This window comes from Lethenteron reissneri, chromosome 8 (assembly GCF_015708825.2).
Source record: "Lethenteron reissneri isolate LAM-NWPU_2019-01 chromosome 8, ASM1570882v1, whole genome shotgun sequence".
Taxonomy (NCBI): domain Eukaryota; kingdom Metazoa; phylum Chordata; class Hyperoartia; order Petromyzontiformes; family Petromyzontidae; genus Lethenteron; species Lethenteron reissneri.
In genome coordinates this window covers 5,381,704-5,405,403 of record NC_083786.1, presented here as the reverse complement: position 1 = coordinate 5,405,403, position 23,700 = coordinate 5,381,704, and the positions used below count along the sequence as shown (strand labels likewise).

The following is a 23,700-nucleotide window of genomic DNA, read 5'->3' as shown; positions in this document are numbered from 1 at the left end:
CGACTCAGCCTCAAATGAGTACCTGGTGCGGTGCGTAAACATTGCCACTAGGGAGACAAAGGCGGCCGGGCGTGGTGTTGGCCACCCACCCCCTAGTGTGCTGTGCCGGCCTTCATAGGTGCTCGCTGACAGCACTTGCCTCTATAGTCTGTTAAGGCTACACGAGGGATCTTTGTCTTTGTTTACACGTGACTATATGTTTTTATGGGGAGCAGTAGGCTAGTGCACAGTGCTACGAGCCCGGCGACCCGAGTTCTATTCCTACTCGTGGCTAACGCCAGTGACGATTATCTGAATTGGTCCTGGGCTTCCCAAGGTCAACTCGGCCTCAAATGAGTACTTTTGGTGCGATGTGTAAATATGGTTATGAGGGAGATAAAGGCGGCTAGGTGTGATGATGGCCACCCACCCCTCTTGTGCCGCGTTCAATTTAATCTGTGCTCGCTCTGAGCACTTGCCCAAGCAGTATGTTGAGGCGGTATGGGGATCATTGTGCATCTCTATGTGTGTTGCATGTAGCGGAGCACGGGGAGAGGCAACCAGAAGCCGCTGAAGGTGCGGGTGATGCTGGCAGCTGTGGTGGCGCACCAGCTGTTTGCCATGCGGCTCCTGGCGTGGCTTGCACACGTCATCTCACACTCGGGTGAGCGGTGCGCACCTCACACAGGCACCACTCCCCACTACTCTGTCGTTTGTGCCTCGCCGCCCGGTGCGCCCTCAGTACCTCGTACTTGATGCGTCGTGCCGCCCCCTACTGGCAGACTACCCACTGTGTGAGTGTGCTGCATACAGCTTGTGCCGTGTCGGGATGATTGCCGATGGGGGACCCCCAACGCTAGACTGCTTTGGGGCAATGGAGATGAGATGTAATCTTCTTGGTTTATTCGGTGAAGTCACGTAGAATGGAAATAATAAAAATAAAACATAAAATAATTCTCACGACGTTTCGGCCACAACGCAAGCAGCCGTCCTCAGGTGGAGAACAGGTCTGTCGAGAGACTCTGTCGAGAGACTCTGTCTTCTCGACAGACCTGTTTTCCACCTGAGGACGGCTGCTTGCGTTGTGGCTGAAACGTTGTGAGAATTATTAAATGTTTTATTTTTATTATTTTATAATTTCCATTCTACGTGACTTTACCGAAAGAACCAAGAAGATGATCCCTGCAGTCACGAAAGATTTAAATCGAAATGAGATGTAATGTCAGGCTATTTGAGTGCCCTATTGATGTGATGCAAAAACATCAGCACTGGGGAGACAAAGGTGGGCGGGCGTGGCATCTGCTGGACCACCCCTTCATAGGTGCGCCATGCCAGCCTTTCTATGTGCTTGCTAATAGGCCTTGCTCAACAGCGTGTTAAGGCTACACAGGGTATCTTTGTCGTTGTGCAGAGGGCCTCCGGAGGGTGCTGTGCCAGGTGGGACTGGACCCGGGGCCTGATGGGCAGGACTCGTCTCCTATCAGCCGCCTCATGCTCTACGACTCCAAACTGTGGAAGGGTAAAGGCATGCGCATGACACGGCAAAGCGGAGATGTCCTCCGCTCTGTGTACTGACGCGTAACACATTCAGCAGTGGGCACTCACGCATGCGCTGTGTGCGGCCTGCTGTGGCTGGTGCTGCACTGCAGGTGCGCGGAACGTTTACCACCAGCTGCTGATGAGCAGCCTCCTCCTGGACCTGGAGTACAAGCGCCGCTTCGCCATTCAGTTCACCAAGGTGAGGATGCCTGGGGAGGGGGGGGGGGGGTGCGTGGGAGGCCACTGTGGCACCATCATCACCAATGTCGCCACAATCACCACCATCATCTTCATTATTTATACTGCGCCACCCCTCCCTTACATCTCGTGTCACTGCTTTCCCATCGCTGGGGCCGGTTCCCCACCATTGCTGTCACCTGCACTCCCACCATCACTGCCATTACCATCACCATCATCACCAGATCCACAATCATCATAACCACCACCAGCACCATCATCGCCACCGTGCTGAACGGCATGTGTCTCCACATAGAATTACCAGCGCCTGCAGAAGGACTTCATGGAGGACGACCACGAGCGCTCGGTCTCCGTCACGGCGCTGTCCGTGCAGATCTTCACAGTGCCCACTCTAGTGAGTGCCTCCACCCACACCCACACCCTCACCCGTCAGACTCCTACACCCCGCTGGACCACTCTCAACCCCTCCCCTCATTGGTGAGTGTCTGGGTGTAGCTTTCTACGCTGTCATCGTGGGGTTATAAAGGATGGTGGTGGTGATGGTATCGGTCATCATGGTGGTGATGTTTGTGGTTTTGATGACGGTGAAGGTGGTAATGATGGTTAAGGTGATGACGGTGATGACAGTGATGACAGTCGTGTTGTGACGGTGATGGTGTTGGTCTTGATATTGAAGGTGATGACGGTGAAGGTGACAATGGTGGCGATTAGGACAGTAAATGTGATTATGATGGTGACAGTAATAAGCATGATAATGTGGTGTTGTGACAGCAGTGACGGTGATGATGTTGGTCTTGGTGGCGATGGTGGCGGGTGGCAATGGTGACGGCTGTAGTGATGGTGTTGGTCTCGATGCAGGCGCAGGAGCTGATCCAGACGGAGGGGCTGGTGCGCGTCATCGTCACTGCGTTCGTGGAGCAGCTGCTGAGTCGACGCGACAGCAGCGGACGCTTCCAGTTTGAGCGCTATACAGCGCTGCAGGCCTTCCGCTTCCACCGGATGCACGCCATCCTTGGTGACCTCAGGTGGGGTCACGACCCCCGACCTGCACCCCAAGCACCCCGCACCTTCTTGGCAGAGTTCCTCACCCCTGTGTGTGCGTGGGTTCGTGTCTACACGTATCACCTCCTGCGTGTGTGTGTGTGTGTATGTATAGCACCCTATGTAGCCAACCGTGCTATTTGGAGATGCGGATATGGGAGTGTGCGGAGCGGTAGTGTAGCGGTTGGCATACTGCGCTACGAACCCAGTGAACAGAGTTCAATTCCAGTTCGATTCCAGCGCACAGCCACCAACACCAATGTTCCTGGGCCTCACTTAGGTCGACTCTCCTTCAAATGAGTATCTGTAAACATCATCCCGAGGGAGACAAAGGCAGTAGAGCGTGGTGCTGTCGTCCCATCCTCTGTGCTGTGCCGGCCTTCATAAGGTGCTCACTAACAACGCTTGCCCAAACAGCCTCTTGTGGCTATATGGGGGTCTTTGTTTATGTGTGTGTGTCTGCTTCGTTGCGTGTTCCTGTTTGTGCCCGTGCATGCCTTTGCATGCAGGTACGTGTTGGCATGCCGGCCGGCAGGGTGGAGTGAGCATCTGAGACAGCGCTTCCTTGAGGGGTTCGACGTGCTGCTGGAGCTGCTCAGGGCCATGCAGGTGCTGCGCCCTGCCCTCTCATTCACAACACTTGTTGTTCGACATTGACAACAGTCTCAACGACAGCCAGTTACCTCATTACTCTTCTACCGCAACTACCGTGGTGACTGTTCCTGTGAACTTCACTCCTTGATTCCTCCTCCCCCCGCATTGAGGACCCGGTCTACCTGATTGTCTCATATCATCCTGCACACTGTGTTCAACCACCACCATGCAGGTCACAACAATACACTCACCCACTCACTTAACCATTCACTCACCCACTCAGCATATTGCATGTCACAATACTCCCCTAGTCCACTCAGTCTTGTGTACTTGGTGCGGTGTGTAAACATCACCACTGGGGGAGACGAACGTGAATGAGCATGCTGCTGGCCATGTCACCTCATAGGTTTCAAGTAACAATTGTTTCGATCTGGGGAGAACTCAAGAAACCAGGCTACTCTCATTCGCAAAAGTGGCCTGGGTCACCAGTTGCCACAACAGCCTGTGCACGCCACACGGGGGACCTTTGTGTGTGTTTGCAGGGAATGGACCCAGTGTCACGACAGGTGAGCCAGCACATGGAGGTGGAGCCCGAGTGGGAGGCGGCCTTCACCCTGCAGACCAAGCTGACGCACGTCCTCGCCATGCTGCAGGAGTGGTGCGCCTCTGACGTGAGTGCGACACACCGGCACCGCGCCACGTGCGTCATTGTCATTATTATTCGGGCGATGCGCCCATCTCCCACACAGGTGGAAGGATAGTAGACGGTTCCATCTGTGACTGGTCACCTGCTGCTCTGCCCATCGAGATCATTTAGTGGTGGAACCAAAGCGTCCACCAGCTGACAGCCAGCGCCGGTGAACGTCTGCAGACCCCACACGTCAATTTCTAAGGTTCGGTCCTGTTCCAAAAACAAGTTGGGGACCTCTACAACGTGGCACACAAACAAGAAGAATTGTATTATTAGTAGTATTCCACTTGTTCACTCAGGAAAGGCTCACTGAATATCAAGATTCTTTTTCATGAGGTTCCTGTCATGTGTTCACAGTTGGGGGTGATGTCGCTGTGCATAACCCCATTGAGTTATTTGCAGGTCATCTTTTAGCTTTGGGGTGCGGTTTGGCCAATGACAGTTACATTGTGTGTTTATTTTTAGCTATGGGAGGAAACTGGAGAACCCGGACGCAACCCATGCAGAACAGCGGGAGAACCACAAACTCCATACAGAAAGGCGCCCGAGTCGGGAATCAAACTCAGGGCTTCTTTCTCTTGGGCGCGAATGTCACCACTGCGATGCCCTGCCGCTCATCATCCTTCCCTCCACGGTCAATAAAATGAGCATCTCCTTGTGGGAAAGTCAACAGCAGTCGTCCTATGGATAGATTTGCCCCCGCCACTTTCAGAATTTGGAATTTCTACCACTGGCTCTGGCGCTATAAACAGGAGATGAGCACCACCTCGATGCCCACTTGAGCAGCAGGAACTCACTTTGCCTCTGGTTGTGCCTCGCAAACCCCGGTTTGTGCGGCGTGTGGGGGTGCGGTGCAGGAGCTGGTGCTGGTGGAGGCGTACCGGCGCTGCGTGGAGGCGCTGGCCGCCGGCCAGGAGGAGGATGCTCCCGAGACTTTGGTATTGGCCGGCCACACCGTGGAGAGCGGCGCCTTCTGCGTTTCGCAGCGGCCCGTCAGTGTGCACCTGCCGCTGTCCCGCCTGCTCGCCGGTAACCACTGCTTCTACCTGTGTGTGCACTGGGGGGGGGGGCAGGGGGGGGGGAGGGTAGGGTGGCACGTGCCCCCCCAATGATCCGATTGAAATTAGGGATTTCGATCGGATCATTGGGATTTATTCGTAATAAATCGGAATTTTGCGACCCCCACTGCCACTGTGTAACATTATTATGTACCAGGGACTTTATGAGATGATAGGACAATAGTCTGAGTCCATAATTGGCAGTACGTAACAAAGCAGTTATAAGTGACTCAGAATTGTGCGCAGTTGCGTATACAGTACACGACTTCTCTGAAAGCAAACACCTTCAGCGAGCGCGATGCCGATCACACGGTTCGAATTCGACCCTCGATCGATGACTGCGCCATCGCCGCACACGCGTTGAATAAAAAGCAAGGGACAAGTCCTTTCTTACTAACAACTCCTCTATCATTTAACATTGCTGGAGGGGTTGCCCCACCCCACCTGAAAATCCTGGCTCCGCCATTGTGTGTGTTTGTGTGCGTGCGCATGTGTTCCTGTGTCAGTGTGTCTATGGGGTGTTGTGGTGCAGCGGTTAGCATGTTGCACTACGAGCCTAGACACTGGAGGTCGATTTTTTCTGATGACCGAATATCTGAACTCATCCTGGGCCTTCCTTAGGTCGACTCGGCCTCAAATGAATTCTGCATGTGGTTTATAAAGATCATGAGTTGATGAGAATGTGAGAGGTGAGCGGGAAAGAGGGGGTGAGCGAGAGGTGGTGGGGCAGCCGTGACGATGCTGCTGCTGCTGCTCTCTCCCCCTAGGTCTTCACGTGCTGCTGAGCCGTACGGAGGTGGCCTACACGCGCCCCGAGCTGCTACCCCTGGTGAGCGACCCCGTGTGCCCTCTTGCCACCCTCTGACCTTGCTCGCTCCAACCGTAGCGCGTGGTGCCGTTTGTCCTTAGCAAGGCCTGCTGTGCAGAGCCAGGACCGTTCGTCTGAAAATTGTGATCGACTGCTTTGCTTGTGGTCAATCACACAGACCCCTTAAAAAATGGTGGCCATCCCTACATTCTGCCTGCCGCAGGCGGGAAACCCCCGTCAGAGCCACAGTCAGCGTGACGCGGCTGATGTTGCTGGTGAAGTCGTCAAGCTTCACACATTACCTCCCGTCCAGCGACACACCTGGGAACAAAGGGGAGACATATTTTTTCCTCGTGATTGCTGGCCAGCTCTGCAGCTGATCTCTGGGAGCGTTGCAGCAGTCGGGTTTGTTGCCACTCCCCCTCAGCCGCTTGTGTCGCTGGTGCAGGAGTTGAGCGGAGAGAGTGACGGTGCCGCGTGTCATTTCTCTTGCAGAACGAGCTGAGCCCCCCAGCGCTCATTGAGCAGCCACTACGCTGCCTGGCCATGGTGGCCCAGGTGCATGCTGGGATGTGGCGCCGGAACGGATTCTCGCTCGTTAACCAGGTAAGGCTGGCGAGGGCAGTGCGAGAGCGGTGCTATTGTTCTTGTTTTGCTTGCAATGCCCCTGGATGCCCGTGAGTCGTCGCACTATACAACAGGGAAGGCGGCAGCAGTGACCTCTTACCCTTGTCCCCACCACAGATTTACTACTACCACAACGTGAAGTGCCGCAGGGAGATGTTCGACAAGGACATTCTCATGCTTCAGGTTCGGTGCCGTGGCCCTTTCTCCCCCTCCTGCTCCTGTGTGTAGCTTTGTGGTGGTTGTGGTGTTGAAGTGTTGACAGTAGTGCTGTTATGGAGGTGGTGGTTTTGTGGCCATAGTGGTATGGTTGTTCCGGTGGTTTTGCTATGGCAGTGTTGGTAGTTGTAGTGCGGTTATCGTGTAGCGTGTGGCTATGCTAATGTAGGAGCGGTGGTGGAGTGGTGGTTGTGCTTGAACTGGAGTGGTTGTGTGGCGGCCGTGCGGTGCAGGTCGGAGCATCCATGATGGACCCCAACCACCTGCTCATGATTCTGCTTAAACGCTTCGAGCTCTTCCACCTTTTCCTGTGCCCCGAGTACGGGCGGGCGCACGGCACGGACGCTGCAAAGGCAGGAAGCGCGTCACACACACCACAATACCACGCTCACCACAACACCACACTCACCACAACATCACCCTCACCACAACACCACGTTCACCACAACACCAGACTGCCATATCACCACCCTTACCACTATACCAACATCGCCTCAACACCTGCACTGCCACAATACTGACGCCGCTTCAATACCGACGGTGCGATGACGTATGTTTCACACCGTACCTAGCCAATAATGCACCACCACTACCATCATCACACGCATGAGCCCACACATCCCACACCTCACTCAGTGCCACATGTTCCTGGTAGCGGTTTGTGCTCATAAACGTTGCTTGTGTGTGGGTTTGTCTGCTTGTGTCCGCGTGTGTGCCTGCGTCTGTTTGGATGCACGTGCGCATTTCTGTGTGTGTGCGTGCTCCCACAGGACATGACGCAGCAAAACAACAGCCTTCTGGAAGGAGATGCTGCACCTGGTCATCATGATCACCGGTACGAGCCGGATCGTCCTGCACAGTCATGCTGATGATGCTCATGAGTGGCAATAAACTTGCCGATCTTCACGGCCACAGCTTTGAAGCCTGTATTCGTTAAGATGAAGACGTGGTCAGCGATGTGGATCTGGTGACTAAAGGAGGCATTGCGCTTAGTGGCCATCGGGGGTCACTGGGTGGCTCTGCACACATCCACGTCTTGTGGCAGTCATCTGCTGCTCGTGTTTGTTGCGTTTCTGATGTTACGTTGTTGCTGTTGTGGTGTTGAGTTGCGGTGTTGCTGGTGTTGAGTTGTGTTTCTGCTGCGGCCACTCCCAGGCGAACGGTTTGTGCCGGGGCTGGGCCGCGTGTCGCCGCTGGAGGTGACGCGGCGCGAAGTCGTGCACCAGCTCTGCATCAAGCCGATGGCACACAGCGAGCTGGTGCGCTCGCTCACTGAGGACGTGAGTGGCCCTTGCCCTCTCAGCTCGCCCTCTCCGCTCGCCCCTGTCCCCCACACGGCTGTTGTTGCCATGAGCCGACGTGCCGTATGAAAGCGGCGCTCTTTGTTTTTTCTCCTCAGGAAAACCACGAGACGGGGATGGAGGCTGTGATTGAGGAGGTGGCCACCTTCAGGTACCAGAATTTGCACACGTGGCCAGACAAAGGCAATAGCCCAGGAATAAGGTTCACGTGGAGCTCCCTGTGAGCTATCACCGCGTGTGTGCTTGTGTGTGAGCTTGCATGTGTAGAGGAGAGAAATAGGCGGTGCGCACAGTTAAGCGGGTGCAATGGAGGGCAAGCAGGTGTGCGCGTTGTAACATGAGGTTTTCACCGACAAACCGACAGTAATTAAGGGGAGAAGCGGGTGCACCCGAGGTCGAACAGGTGCTACGATGTGACCGGAGGTTGGCGCCTAGGAGACGGGAGATGGGGGGTGATGATAAGAGATGAATGGGACCACTGGCGCCGGCCTGGCGGCAGCTTAAGTAAAAGCACCTGAGGATTCTGGATGAGCAGGGGGATATAAGCGGGAGTGTGTGCGAGCGAGGGGAGTTGTTGTTGCCGGGAACCAAGAGTGAAGACATCTCGCCGCTCCAGCCGGAAACGGGACCTCGTCCCCTCACGCCGTCGCCGGGCGGGTGTTGGCTAATCCCCCCGCCCGGGACAGACGGGTGAGCGGGTCTGAGGGAGCGTAGGTGAGGACAACGGTGGAGATGCGGAGCTGCTGTGTGCGGAGTCGCTGAGTGTGGAGACGCTGAGTGCGGAGTCGCCCAGTGCGAAGTCGCCGAGTGCGAAGATTCTGTGTGCGGAGTCGCTGAGAGCAGAGCGGGGAGGAGTTGAGTATATGTGATCGTACAGATAGTTTTCGAAGTGCCTATAACTGGCGCAAGAACAGGTGAATAAAGTGAAAGCAGGTGACCTGTTACAACGTGTTGGTGCGAGCAATTTTTTAAGACACTATACATGTGTGCGTGCATGTAGGTATGCGCACGTGTGTGCGTGTCGGTGAGTACACGTGTGTGTGTCAGTTTGGGGAGCAGTGCACTGTGCTACAACCCGAGTTCAATTCTCGTTCACAGCCAACATGGGTGACGAATATTTAAACCAGTCCTGGGTCGACTTGGCCTTAAACATTAGTCCCTGCGTATGGTGTGTTAATGGGAAGACAACGGTGGCCAGGCATGGTGCCGGCCACCTCCGCTCTCGTGTCCTGTGACGGCCTTCATAGGTGCTACTAACTTGGCACAACAGTCTGTTAGACTTTACAGGGGGGATCTTTGTCCTGTGTTGCAGGAAGCCGGGCGTCACCAGCAAGGGGCTCTATGAGCTGAAGCCCGGGTGCGCACGCGACTTCAACCTCTTCTACTACCACTACACACGTGCAGAGCAGTCTAAGGTGCCGCCTGCACCGTCGTCTGCGTCCCCGCGTGTCTCCACGTGCACCGCCCCACCCGGCATCTCGCCGTGCTGGGGGCTTCGCTCACTGCGCTCCCCTCGCTCACTACGTCAGCTGCCCACGTGGCCAGGAGATGCCAGTGCAGCGGTGGATTCTTGAATCTGTCCGTGTGTGAGTGGTGGGGATTGTCGTGGTTTTCTGGTTTCCTCCCAAATGCACTCCCTACTGGGTTCAGCCACCACACTGCAGGTCACAACTCGCTCAGCCACTCACTAACTCACCCACTCATCACAATGCAGGTCACAACACTAATATTTCTAATTCTTCGCTCGTGCTGCTCGCCATTATCATCTCTTTTCCCAGGCTCTTATAATTACCTCACTCAATTCAAGGCCATTTATATGATTATTGTTGGTGTTCACCTTGATGACTGCTGTGTTCACAGGCGGAAGAGGCTCAGGGGAAACTGAAGAAGCAGAGCGGAGAACCCCTGGGTGAGGGAAGGTGCCTCTGCGTGCGTGTTTGACGTGTGTGTACATTTGTGTGTACTGTGGGTGAGTGTAATTGTAGCATATGTGTGTGTGCCATGCGTGTATCTCGTGTGTGTGTCCCATGCACAAGTGTCCCCTGCGTAAGTGCAAGTGTCCCGCGTGTAACACGTGTCCATTGTGTGTGTACCGAGTGCGAGTGTCCCGTCCCATATGTGCGTGCGATTATTCCCGCGTGTAACCTATGTTGCAGTGTGTGTGCCGAGTGCAAGTGTCCCGTATGTGTGTGCGAGTGTGTAACGCGTGTGCCGTGTGTGTGCCGTGCGTGTCCCGTGTTGCGGGTGCAGTGTTCCCCCCGCCTGCTGCCCCGCCGCTGTGCGTGCTGTTTGCGAGCCTGGTGAACGTGCTGCAGTGCGACGTGCTGCTGCTCGTGCTGGCGACGGCGCTGCGCTGGGCGCGTGACCCCCGCTCGCACGCGTGGACCGAGCCCATGCTGCAGCGGGTGCGTATGTGTTTGACGGTCCACGTGTTTGTCCGCGTGCCCGTGCGTGTCTCTCTGTGCTCAGCCTGTCTTGGCAATAGGTCTTTGTGTTTAGTCTGTGTATCCAACTGCCTCTCTGTCGGTCTATCAGTGTGTGCTTTGTATGCCGACTGTGACCGTGTGTGCGCATGTGGGTTGTGTGACGTGCCATGTGTGTGACACTTTGCCTGCCAGCGAGCCTTAGACACTTCACGTGGCCTCAAGGTGTACCTCAGCTAGCACAAGCGCTGTGGTGATGTCACCGCCAAATTGTAGCGAATGTTGGTTACTGTTGCCTGCCTCTTGTGGTGTCTGGTGGGTGCTTCCCTCCTCCGTCTGTCCGCCGCTTTACCTGTGTTGTGGATGTTCCCGTGTGTGTTATTCGTGGTGCAGGCACTGCACCTGGTGGTGATGGCACTGCAGGAGGAGAAGCAGCAGCTGGATGGTGGCAGTGGCGATGCGAGCGGCTCCTCCTTCTCGGTCAAGGCTGCGAGTAAGGCCCACGCTCCGAGCTTGCGCATGTCCGTGCATAGTCTTGCTGTCGTGAACGCGCTCACAATCGTGACCGCAAGCTGCACTTGGCAATCCTCATGGCAGAGGCAGGATAGAGTTGGGTTAGTGTGTTTAACCAGGTGTGAGAACTCCATAGGGTCTGACCCGGGTCAACAAACTGACAACAGTAATAGCAACAATCAAGCAAACAAATCAGAGTAAAGACAACTTCTGCAGAAGATATCTAAAATACCACACGAAAAATGTAATGTCCTGGAACAGATGCTGTTGGACGTTTACAAACCGTGTATAGTTACAAAGTGAACGTTGACAGCGCGTGGCACGGTGTGGACCGCACGCAAGGCAACCTCTGTCTGCCCGTTGTCTGGTCCGTGAAGGCGTTGCTGGTGCCCGGGTAGCTGTAGTGTGTGTGTGTGCGTGTGTGTGCGTGTGTGCGCGTGTGTGCACGTGCGCATGTGTGCACGTGCGTGTATGTGCACGTGCGTGTGTGTGCAGGTCCTGTGAGCAGTGGGCTAGAGGAGCACCCAGACGGATTGAGTCTGCTGGCGTTGCTCAGGCTCCTACAGAACGCTGCACACCTGGAGGCGCAAAAAGACACCATCACCTGGACACTGCAGGTGCGTGCCTGCATTTATTGGTCATCTCACCGTAACCCACTGATACACAGGAGAGCGAGTGGTGTGGACATATGTATGCTCGTGTGTGTGCCAAGCGCTCGCAGCCCCACGCACGTGACTCGGGATTTGATATTTGACTCTGATCTCTTCGTGAGCTTTCATTGGAATCCCTTGCATCTCCTCCTCTCCCTCACCCGCAGCTGTTCGAGGCCGTGCACCAGCTGCATCAGAAACCCAGCCAGGGCATCGCCATGGCTGTGTCTGGCCAGCGTGCAGAGGAGGTGGGGACCACACACCAGCAGCAGCACGAGCAGCTGCTGTGTCGCTCATTCCGGTATCATTACCCTGTGGAAGGGAGTGAAAGAATCCACCCTCTCCGCTGCTTAGCATGGGCTCACACCCTGACTGGGGGAAGCCCCTCTCTGACCCTGATGTGTGCCGTGCCCGCCCCCCCCGCCGCCACGCGACAGAACCCACAGGAGCGCGAGAAGGCCGAGCGCAAGCGCAAGGCGGAGCTGGCGCGCGTGCGCCGGGAGAAGGTCATGGCACAGATGTCGGCCATGCAGCGCAACTTTATAGATGAGAACCGCGAGCTCTTCGAGCAGACACTGGGGCAGGCGGAGGTGACACCATCGCCGGCCACGACACCGTCTCCCGTCGAGGGGTAAGGGCGTGGAGCGCTGGCGTGCTACCTTTGTGATTGCCATGATGCTTGTTCACCCAGAAGAAACCAAGCGAAATATTCCATCAATCAGGGATTTTCCAGGTGAAATATTTTAACATCCATATCTTTAAAAACAGATGAGTGTTGTAGGTACGATTCGTAGGGTGGGACCACGTGTGCAGGATGGGGGAGGCCTGATTGCCATGACAGGCATTGGAGTGGTTTCCACGAGTCAAGAGGATGAGAAGATCTAAGTTCTGATGGTGTTGGAGGTCACTGCGTGTCGACTGTGTGGTAGCTGCGATAGTGAGGAGGTGCGGTGGGGGTACCAGCGGCTTCAGCCACAATGACTTCTCGACTGATATGGAGATTGTAACAATAGTCATACTATGTAAATGTTGTTGCCAATTTCAATGTAGGGCCACAGAGCTTGGTCAATTGTATGCACCGGTTCTGGCTGCTACCTTCTCCGCTTGTCTGGAGGAAACGGTGCCCGTTGCAAACTTGTAACTTGAACTGTTTCTTTATACTTTTTAATTCTGACCTTTTGAGAGCCCTAACTGACACCACTGCCCCTGGTGCCATCGCATCCGCAGAGCGCAGGCAGTGAGTGGCGGTGGCGCTGTGGTGGCGCCATGCGCCGTGGGCCCCGGTGCGGTGGCCCCGCCCCAGGGCCGCCGTACCGCCGCTTGCATCTTGTGCCAGGAGGAACAGGAGGTGAGCGCCAGCCGCCCTGCCATCGTGCTCGCCGCCTACGTGCAGCGCTCCACTGTGCTCAGCACGGCCCCCCGCGCCACGCACATCTCCACGGGTGAGGGCCCCCCCTCCCGGTCGTTCAGTTGTGCTACCGTGCGTGCATCTCTGTGCATGTGTCTGCGTGTCTGTGTTCGTGTGGTGGTTGACTCGAGCCTCAAATGAGTACCTCTGGTGCGATGTGTAAACATTGTCACTTTGGAGACAAAGGCGGCCGGGCGTGGTGCTGGCCACCCACCCCCTCGTGTGCCATGCTGGACTTAATAGGTGCTCGCTAACAGCACTTGCCCCAACAGTCTGATCAGGCTATACGGGGGATCTATGTCTTTGTACTTACCTGTTCGTGTGTATCTTTGTGTTTGTGTATCTCCGCGTGTCTGTTTTTTGCGTGTTTATTCAGATGGGCTGGACCCTCTACTGGCACCAGTTGAGCTGCCGTGTGGCATCCACACCAGCAGCTGTGGCCATGCCATGCATGCTCACTGCTGGCAGAGGTGCTACACCACACGCATACACGCACACTCTCACACACGATCAGATGACACAGCCGAGCACATGATCGCTGTGACCTACTGTACTCCTGTAGAAGAGTTACATCTCCAACAACAACTCCCTCGGTTCGCGACTAAGTGCGGTGATAGCACCATGTCGCTTGTGCCAAGCTAGGTGCTGCTTGAGGCCACGTGGAAATTCCTCTGGTACATCCATGGAAAACTCGAACTACGTGGTCAAAAAAGATGTTAAATAACATCGGAGTCCGAGTACATCCGTGACCTCCTGCCAATGAGTCTTCCACACTCGACCTGGCGGTTATTGTGCATCTGCATTTAACACGAACGCTTGCACGTTTACACACTTGTGGCTGTCTGTATGCGCTCGTGCAGTTTCTTCGAGGCTGTGCAGATCAAGGAGCAGCGGAGGCAGCACCGTCTACGTGCCCACGCCAGCTACGACGTGGATGCGGGAGAATTCCTGTGCCCGCTTTGCCAGTGCATCAGCAATACGGTGCTGCCCGTGGTGCCCGCCTCACCGACCACGCGTGCGGAGCGCACCCAGCCCGACAGGTGCCCGGCCACGCGCACACACACACACGGGGCACACGCACACACACGGGGCACTGTGTGAGCAAGGCCGCCGGGAGGCTTCGGTTGGGCCGGTTGCCGCGCACAGCTGTCTCCTGGCGCAGAAATGCATCCTCACGAGATCGTGAATAGTCCGTCCACCTGTGGCTTGCCACTACAAGATAATCAAGCAGCGTTCAAGCAAGCAAACTCTGAACCGGTATCGACCATCTGGGTCTCGTCAGTATTCAGGCCTATGAAACAAATGCTTACTGCATGTTTGTGTTTGAGTGTGTAGGTGTGTACTTGTGCATGTGTGTAAGTGTTTGTCTTATTGTTTTTGTACGTACATGTGTGTGCTTACCTAGCCCGGCACAAGCGCTACGATGACGTCACCGTCAGTAATGACGTGTGTACGTGTGTGTACGTGTGTGTGTACGTGTGTGTGTACGTGTGGAGCAGCGAGGAGGAGTTGGAGGTGCCCGTGCTGGCTGCGTGGCTGGGCTCCGTGCGCGCTCGCGTCGCCGGGCTCCACGCACTGCTCCACCATCATGGCCGTGCCACAGGTCAGCGAGTTCCTCCTCGCCTTCGCTTGTCTCCATTTGTCTTCGGCAACGCTTGTGGTCTCACGATGGACAACGGGATGCGGCTGCTGCCTCATTCATTGGATGTAGATGCGTGGCTATTGTGTGCAGGGTAGTGCAGCGGTTTGTGCACTTCGCTACAAAGCCCAGTGGTACAAGTTTGATTTCCGCTCACATCGGTTATGAATATCTGAACCGGTCCAGGCCACCCCTAAGTCGGCACCTCGTGCTGTGTATAAACCACAACCACTGGGGAGACAGACGGCTGGGCATGATGCTGGCTACACCATCCCCGCCGTGTTGACCCAACAACCTGTGTAGGCTAACGTAAAATATTTGTCTTTGTGTGTTGTGTGTGTGAGTGTAGACTGCCATAAGGTTGGCTTGGTTGGCGCGGCCCCTGGACCCCCCGTGCTGCCAGACGGCTTCCTCGATATCCTCCGCACGGGGGTGCAGCCACAGTGAGTAGTGCGTGCGTGTTTGCCCATGTGTGTGCAGCTCGTACGTGAATGTGTGTGTAGGTGCGTGAGCATGTATTTGTGCGTATATGTGTGCGCGTCTGCGTAGTTATACATCGACCGTGTGTCTTTGTCCATGCTGTGCCCCTGGCCCACAGGACTGCACACTCGGAGAGCCTGCAGGCAATGCTGGCCACGTTCGGCACTGCCGTGTTCCGCGTGGGCCTCCGGGCCAACCCCAACGAGGCCGACCCGCGCATGGGCCCCGTAGCCTGGGGCACCGTCGCTTTCTCCATTCACGCCGTCGGTACGGCCCCCGTGCCCCTACCCTACCACCCCCCGCTCCACCGGCTAGGGCACAGCAAGGAATATGTGACCATAGAGCACATAGGGTTTTTTTGCTGAGCACAGGCCTGAGGCCCAAAATGCACAGCGACCAGAAACAAACAGCATCTAATTCAGCAGTTAATGTAATTCTTGCATTGAGCAAGGTTATACGATTTTGAGAAGAGATAATGGGAAGGAATTTCCAAGTGGAGCTGAGTGAGGGAAGAAGCATAAAGATAAGTGCGGTGACCTGCATTGTGATGGGGTGAGTGAGTGTGTGTGTTGTGACTTTCAGTGTGGTGAGTGGGTAATTGTGTAAGTGACTTTGTTGACCTGCAGTGTGCTGGTTGAACTCTGTGTGGTTGAGACCGAGTCCTCGGCACGGGTGGAGTACAGAGCTAACATGCCTGTGCCTCTGTGTGGCAGAGCGGTGCCTGCTTGAGGAGGGGAAGCCGCTCTTCGGGAGCCTCCCCCGGCGTCAGGACGACTGCTTGCGGGCGCTCACCGGATTCTCGGCAGCACAGAGGACGGTGCTGGAAACCAGCGTGCGGCACAGCCACGTGACGCAGCTCTTCTCGTGTACGCACCGTGCACAACCGCCACCGCTGCCGCACCCCCTCCCTGTCACTCCTCGTGTTGCCACCGCCGTGTTGGCACAAGCGCTCAACATGGACCCTGTCTCTTGCAGATCTCCTGCACGACCCGCAGCTTGCAGACAGCTCCCCGGCCATCCTCGACGTGGACATGTTTAGTTTGCTGGTGAGGTGTGCGTGCGTCACGTGCGCGCGCAAACCGAGAAGCTGCCTGGGATCTCGCGCCCCACTCGCTGTGGCCGAGTCGCAGAGCGCCACGCGTTTTGCCAACTTGTCCACCACAGGCTCAGGGCTGTAAACGGGAGGTGAACACCAATGCCCCAATGCAAATTTTTGCACCAGCAGGAACTGGCTCTAACTTTGATTTCCTCTCTCCGTCTAACCCAGGTGGGGCTCGTGCTGTGTGCGCCGGCGCTGTTCGCAAGCCCTGAAGCCGGGGGGCCCCAGCAGGAGCCCTCGGGCGTCGCCTCCGCACTTGCCGACCTGCACCTGCTGCACCTTGTCACCATGGCGACCGTTGCTCAGTTGCTGCTCACAGCCGGCGCCGACGAGACAGGTGCAGCCGCGGCGCCGGGGCCACGGCGACCGCATCGCGGCGCCGGGGGGACTCCACGCCAACGGTGCCGCATGTGCTAACGATGGTGTACTGTGCTGCTGGTGCAGATGAGCCCATGGACCAACAGAGCAACTGGGACTCGGAGGAGCTCCGCCGAGTATCCACGCTGCACCGCCAGCTGCTTGCCGCCAGGTAACCGCCGCCGCGCCGCTCACCTTCGGTGTCGTCTCCTACCATAAACAAGCGTGAGCGAGCTTGAGTGCCGCGCTGTGCCGTGTCCCCTGTGCGTGCTGGCGCAGCGGGGTCGCCGAGTGGGAGCCATCTCCGTGGCACCTGGTGCAGCGTGTGCGCGCCGGCGCTACCCCCTTCCTGCGCTGCTGTGCGCTGCTCTTCCACTACCTGCGCGGGACACCGGCACCCCCAGAGCTGCACGGTACATCGCAACGCGCGTCCCGTGACCTGGCGGCAATATACACGATGGCCTCAGATTGCACCTTGCTTGGCGCAAGCCCTAAGCCACGCTTAGTGGTGAACGGTGACTGTCTCCCCGGCCCTACTTGCAGCTCGCTCGCTGCTGTCCTGTCTCAGGTCATTGTTTAATTGTTTGCCGCAGCGAGTGTCGTGGACTCGGCGGTACGGTTAGTGCGGTTGCGGCGCCGCGCCTGCTCGTGACGATGAAACGCATGGCGCCGTCTTAACCGGCAACTTAACAAAAAACCTGGAGCCAAAAGCGGGAGGGTAAGTTGCCGTGCCCTAGGCGACAGCACCCCTCACCTAACTGTGCATGCGTGTTTGTGTGCGGGCTTGCAGCGGCGTGCCCGGCGCAGTTCGAGGTACTATGCCGTTACCTCTCTCTGCCAGTGAACCTCGCCGCACTCTTCACCACGCACGAGGGCGTGGCCACCGAGCTCCTGCACAGGTCAGTTGGAGGACTGAACAGGGGGCCCTGTAATTTGCTGGTTGAGCAGGGGGCTCGGGGTATGGGGGTAGAGGCTGGCGGGTGATCGCTCAGAACGCGATCTGGCACGAGACGTTAATCGATTCGGTTCATCGACCACAAGTGACAATCGGCCACTTTTGGTCCAGTGACATCCCATCCAGCGGCATATGTACGAATATTTGGCGAGACCTTTTTCCAACTATTTTCATGTTATCCCATTGGTTGAGTAATGGAACTGACAATCGGTAGAAAAGTCTATGGCTTAAGTCACGAGAAATTCCAGCTTTGCCTGTGACTCCTGGGTGCGGTGCGGTGAGCAGATGGTGCGGGCACGGCGCCGTGCGTGCTGCTCTGCGCGGGGAGAGGCGAGTGGTGCAGTAAGTCTCGCCGTGCGAACACACGCTCATCGCCAACACAACCGCACAGCGGCGCACTCACCACCAGCACAACCACACTCGTCGCTGTTACATCGCGGACGTTGAGTACTCGTGGTGCGTCGGGCTTCTGCTTGGTCTGTCGTGGCAATTAATGAAGTTCCCAGAGGGAGGTCGATCAATGCAACCCGAATACCGCCAGCTACACTCCGCTGCACACGGGCGCCCTTCGTATGCAGCGGGGGCCGGTGGGGCACCTCGCTCACCGCCACACACCGTCGCGCGTGTGTAGGTGTCTGCCGGAGCTGAGCCGCCTGGTGCCGCTTCCGGAAGACTACAGCGAGCTCATCAACCAAGCATCGCGCTTCACGTGAGCCCCACACCCCCAAACCATGAGCATGATATATAATTTATGTATTAGTTGTACCGCTAGACCTCCCATACAGCACGCCTAGAGGTGGCCGAGTGACGAGGGGGAGGTGTGGGTGTTGCAAATGCAATGCGCGAAAACAATGCAGCAGAGACCGTGCATAATACACAATTGCCAATAAAGTTTAAAAGTTTAACTCTTTGCTTAAGACCACTCTCTTTTGTCCACTTCATTTGAGTTGTCTCCTACGTTTCTGCAGTGTGTCTCCCGTGTGTCTTCTCTGTGTCTCCGCATTGTCTCCCCCGTGTCTTGGGTGGTGATATGGCTTAATGGTAACGTGTTCGACGCGTGTTGCAGAGGTTCACGTATAGAATTCAGCGACCAACCTAGTTAATACCCCGGTGTGTATTAACCGTAAATATCCTACTCGCCATCAACTTCACAGTGAGCGTTAGAGTTCCCGTGACATAATTCGCAAGAGTAGCCCATTATTTGCGTACGTCATCGTTCAAATTTGAAAAAAATTACCCACAAATTACTTGATTGGAATCATATAAACTATTGCCCCGTATTACGAAAACATTGCAGGACCTTCCTTGAAAACAGTCGTGAGATTCGGTTTCCTGGGTAAACAGGCAGAATCATACAATAATGTTTTTGGTTGTTGTCCCTCTGGTGGTGTGTGCGCACCGGTGGCTTTGTGCACCTCGGTGTGGCGTGCAGGTGTCCTCGCCTGGAAGGGGACGAGTCCCGCGCGCCCATCATGTGCCTGGTGTGTGGCACCATGCTGTGCTCGCAGAGCTACTGCTGCCAGAGCGAGCTGGACGGCGAGGACGTGGGCGCGTGCACTGCACACACCTACACTTGCGGCGCTGGCGTCGGCATTTTCCTACGGTAATAAGCGTGGGGATCCCCCCCCCCCCCCACCAGGACCCCACCCCCCAGAGGGGGCCAAGGCCCGTGGTGCGAGTTCTGAATGCGTGAGGAGCGAGCGGCACCTGCGTGACTGTGGCACTCTGGTTAGACCTTTTGTGTCTGGCTGTGCAGGAGCGGTAGTACAGTTGCGCTACGAACCCGGCGACCGGAATTCAATTCCCACTCAAGGCCTACACCAGTGACGACGATTATCTGAACCGGTCCTGAGCCTCTCCTCGGTTGACTAAGCCTTTGAGTACCTTGTGCGCTGTGTAAAATCATCAGCTTCAGGGAAACAAAGGCGGCCGGACGTGGTGTTTTCCACCCACCCCCTCGTGTGCTTTGCCCGTCATCATAGGTTCTGGTCGCGAACAGCGCTTGTCCCAAAAGTCTGTTGAAGGCTACACGGGGGATCTTTCTGTGTGCAGGGTGCGCCTCTGCCAGGTGCTGCTGCTGTCCGCTAAGACCAAGGGCTGCTACTATCCCCCGCCGTACCTCGATAACTACGGCGAAACCGACGTGGGTCTCAAGTGAGTCCTGCTCTGCACGACCCCTCCTCCTCCTCTTCTTCCTCTTGCCTCATCTTCCTTCCTTGTTTGTGTATCGTGGCAGCAGAAGGAACTGGGCCTTGTGCGTGTGTGGCGATGCGAATGATGAGTTTAAGTGGCTCACTTAGCCATCTGTCGATGAGCTCACCGTGAGTGCACGGCCTGTGGTTTGACTGCAGAGCATCATCACTGCAGCGTGACGCCCGCAGTGTGCAGAGTGGACGAACAGCACTGTCACAGTTGCATTAGATAAAAAATGAAACGTGTTTCTTATTTCAGCAAGGGTATTATTGTAAGAGCTTGGGAAAAGAGATATGATGGGAGGGAATTCCGAAGTGGAGCAGTGCGAGGTGACCTGTAGTGTGGCGGTTGAACACCGGGTGGGTGAGACGAAATAGTAGAGTAGGGTAGAGTAGGAATCAATAAGTGAAATTCACAGGAACTGTAACCATAGTAGTAGCAATAGAAGAGCGATAAGGAGGTGAATGACCACCAGTGAGAGTTAAACCTTGTGTGTGTTCCTACTGGTATCGGACTCTCACCAAACTAGCCGAACCACCTCGCCCCACGGTATTCCAATGACCCTTAGCATCGATCATGTCTCTCAATTTCTCTCTTGGTCTTTCTCTTTTCCGTGTTTTTCTCTCTCTCACTTCCAGTTCACTGCCCGTTTCAAAATGTGGTTCTCAATAACGTCACTGCTCTGCCGCCTGGTTGAACGCATGCGTCTGAATGGGTTTGCTTGTTGGCCGTGTGTCCACTAGGCGCGGGAACCCGCTGCACCTGTGCCCCGAGCGCTACATGCGACTCCAGCGGCTGTGGCAGCAGCATGGCGTCGCCGAGGAGATTGGCCACGCGCAGGACGCAAACCAGTCCTACACCAGCATCGACTGGCAGCAGATGTAGGTCACGCCGCACCGTGACTGCCGGCACGGGGCGATCATTTGTTCTATTGCGGTGGAGCTGGCGGCGACTCCGCGTAAGGAAGCGATGGGATCCTCTGGTTTTGAATTAAACGCGTTGCACCGTAAAATAATTGCGATGTCTTTGCGTGGCACACAATGGCTCCCCGAGCGAAGAGAATGCACGGCGAGGGGGCGCATCGGCGCTCCCGTGACCGGGCATCTCTGGATCTTCACGGCCACTGGTGGGGAAGGCGGATGTCCGCAGCGTGTTACGGGTTTCGAGCTTAGGCATCCGCGTGGTGGTGGCGGTGGTGATGGCGGCCGAGGCGTGAGCACTTTAAACAGAGCGGCACGATGTTGACGCGACCGTGAGAAGTGGCACTGTAGAGGGGGGTGGGGGGTGTGTGTGCGGGTGAGAACAAGAGCCTGCGGACGCTGGACAACCATTCTGCATCCACGGATCCCCCCCTCTCTCCAAACGAACCTTGCTGTGCCTCGTGACCACATTGGGGCCCAAATCCGCCCGGGGTGCATGCTCTCCCTGTGTATGGTGGTGTCAACATGCAGACGTGTACCCGCGCGTGTTCTGCTTTTGCGTGTACACGGGTTGAATGTACTATATTGTAGCATACAACAATAAAGCATTATCGCCCATCAGAGTGCCTGACTGCTACCGTGGTGGTGAGGCTGGTGCAGACTGAGTTGTTGCCCTCCGCCAGCCGAACTCTGGCCGTGTAACGAGAGCTGGAGCAGTGCGTTGAGGGGCATGGCTGTGAGTGTGCGTTGGGTCGCGCTGTGGAGGCTGCTGCCGCATCTGTCAACCCGGCACTCGGCGTTAGGAGGCACTGGGTCAACAGGCCCTTCCACGGAGTTGCCAACTCGGCGATTGTGTTGCTCAACCTGAGCGTCGACAAGTCGAGTGACGTCCTCGTTCTCACGGGCGTCCTGGATGGTACCTGACGCACGCATCGTAAACACGTAAGGACACGTGTACACGCATCTTAACTCTGTTGGTGTGCATGTGCACAATTAATATACGCAGCCAAATCTACTCGCAATGGGTCGCGGGTTTTTACTCGTCTTCAATCGCCATTGTAGGCACTCCGCGCGAGGCGATCTACTTGGTCCACTGACAGTGGGGGTTACGTGTCAATGTTAAGCACAAAAACTCTGGAACTTGCAAATTCTTGCTGCCCCATATCATTAAATCCAGTCACTGTAATTCTTTAGGACCCAAATCAACAAAATTGGTATTCAGGTTTTTCCAGTTGTAAGCGGAGTGGACGATGTGGTAAGTTTGAGCTCTCTACGTCAACAGGAATGACATCGGTAGAAGACACCGTGCTCTGCACTCCGGCTGAACGATTAATCGATTTCAAATGGAAATCGCAATTTGAAACAATGCGATTAGCAAATCGCAAAGGCTGCGATTTGAAAAGTCCTATTACTTATTGGAATTGTAAATTTTTTTTATTATAACTTAACAATTCTATATTTGATTGTTCTATTTCAATTTAAAAAAAAACATTTTAATAAATACATGTTGGAAGCAATTCATATTTTAAGTTCTCATCCTTGCATTAGAATATATAGAGCAGTTCAAATTTTGATGTTATGTGGTAATGCTCCATCACATGTTTACAAATTATTATCCGGTGCATATTGAACTGAAGCTTGACTTGAATCGGAAATCAAATCGCAATATCTGTCAGAAAAATCGCAATGAGATATTTTCCCCAAATCGTTAAGCCCGACTCTGCACTCGAGTGTTGTAAAACTCCAGAGGTTGATGCGCGACAATGACAAAGTCACCCTGCAATGCGCCCGACTTCGCCCGATGTCGGAAGCTGAGCAGGTATTGACCATAGATTTTATTATAAAACGTTAAGCAGCCAGCAACAAACAGCACGATCAAACTTGTCAGATAACAGGTCACGTTGACTAATATGGGGGGGGGGGATACGATGGGGGGGGATACGATGGGAAGGAATTCCAAAGTGGAGCAGTGGCGAAGGAAGAAGCTGGAAGAGAAGTGAGGTGAGTGAGACGGTGAGTCGGCTGTGTGTGGCAAGGCGAGCGAGTTGTTGTGGCCTGCAGTGTGTGGTGGCCGATCACTGGGATGAGACGAAACGGCCTGGATGAGATGACATGCACAGCTGGCCACGTGCGCAGCTGGTGCCGCTATGGTGCATCGTGGGCAGTGCAGCAAAATACGCGTAAAAATGTTCTTGCTGTGGTTGTCACAGCTGATGACGATTGCTTGTGTTTCAATCGAAACGTGATTTTTAAAAAAAATTCACCTACGTTACTTTACCGAAAGAACCAAAGAATATGGATCCTTGCAGTCACGAAAACTTCAAATCTAGAAAAATTCGCGTGTTTGGTCCTGGATACTGCTCGGCCGCCACGGCCGTGCGCTGCTGCGTGGTGGGAGCATCTCGAACGACCCCCACGACCCGCATTGCGTATGGAGCACGCAGCCAGCAGTGGGTTGACCAAGGGCTGTTGGCATGTGCAACACAGGTGACGCAACCGTGGTTTGGAATGGGCGGACTTGTTCAGACAGCCTGCCCGTTGTTGAGCATGGGGCAGCCTCGCTCTGGCAAACAGTCATCACTGGTGCCTGCCCTGGGGGCCCAGGTGCAGTGTGTGCAGGTCGGGGTGAGGTGCGGGGGGTGGTCTCTGCGTCTATTGGAGTCCCTGCGTTTACAGGGGTCCCAGGCTCTCCCGTCACTTTTTTGGACCCTTTGGCCTCCGTCCCTACCGAGACCCCCGTGTCTTCTCCCACCCTCGTCCCCACCACCACCACGACCACCTTTGCATTCATCTCGGGGCCCCTGTGACCATCCTCAGGCCCAGTGTCCCCTCCCCCCCCTCGACCCCTCCCGGGGCCCCGTGTCCACCCCCCCTCGACCCCCCCCCCTCGACCCCTCCCCCTCGACCCCTCCCCCTCGACCCCTCCCGGGTCCCCTTGTCCACCCCCCCCCTCGACCCCTCCCCCTCGACACCTCCCGGGGCCCCGTGTCCACCCCCCCTCGACCCCTCCC

The 23,700-nt window shown here is 55.8% G+C and overlaps 1 protein-coding gene across 1 annotated transcript in view; it reads left to right on the top strand.

Annotated features, from left to right (window-relative positions):
- Window positions 1–21,310, top strand: part of LOC133360149 (E3 ubiquitin-protein ligase UBR2-like) — a 33,578-nt gene extending 12,268 nt beyond the window's left edge. Inside the window, 40 exon segments of the mRNA XM_061578745.1 lie at window positions 520–643; window positions 1,391–1,498; window positions 1,629–1,717; window positions 2,012–2,110; window positions 2,575–2,741; window positions 3,267–3,366; window positions 3,894–4,022; window positions 4,900–5,071; window positions 5,868–5,929; window positions 6,404–6,514; window positions 6,653–6,718; window positions 6,985–7,104; window positions 7,522–7,554; window positions 7,556–7,586; window positions 7,907–8,031; window positions 8,151–8,203; window positions 9,365–9,467; window positions 9,913–9,961; window positions 10,303–10,457; window positions 10,869–10,968; window positions 11,484–11,605; window positions 11,806–11,886; window positions 12,076–12,269; window positions 12,866–13,080; window positions 13,423–13,516; window positions 13,907–14,086; window positions 14,546–14,649; window positions 15,035–15,128; window positions 15,284–15,432; window positions 15,879–16,031; window positions 16,141–16,211; window positions 16,433–16,601; window positions 16,709–16,793; window positions 16,901–17,034; window positions 17,412–17,520; window positions 17,862–17,918; window positions 18,208–18,285; window positions 19,009–19,179; window positions 19,629–19,730; window positions 20,513–21,310. Coding sequence (XP_061434729.1) covers window positions 520–643; window positions 1,391–1,498; window positions 1,629–1,717; window positions 2,012–2,110; window positions 2,575–2,741; window positions 3,267–3,366; window positions 3,894–4,022; window positions 4,900–5,071; window positions 5,868–5,929; window positions 6,404–6,514; window positions 6,653–6,718; window positions 6,985–7,104; window positions 7,522–7,554; window positions 7,556–7,586; window positions 7,907–8,031; window positions 8,151–8,203; window positions 9,365–9,467; window positions 9,913–9,961; window positions 10,303–10,457; window positions 10,869–10,968; window positions 11,484–11,605; window positions 11,806–11,886; window positions 12,076–12,269; window positions 12,866–13,080; window positions 13,423–13,516; window positions 13,907–14,086; window positions 14,546–14,649; window positions 15,035–15,128; window positions 15,284–15,432; window positions 15,879–16,031; window positions 16,141–16,211; window positions 16,433–16,601; window positions 16,709–16,793; window positions 16,901–17,034; window positions 17,412–17,520; window positions 17,862–17,918; window positions 18,208–18,285; window positions 19,009–19,179; window positions 19,629–19,730; window positions 20,513–20,654 — 4,500 coding nt within the window. The 3' untranslated portion in view covers window positions 20,655–21,310.
- The last annotated feature ends 2,390 nt before the right edge of the window (window positions 21,311–23,700 follow it).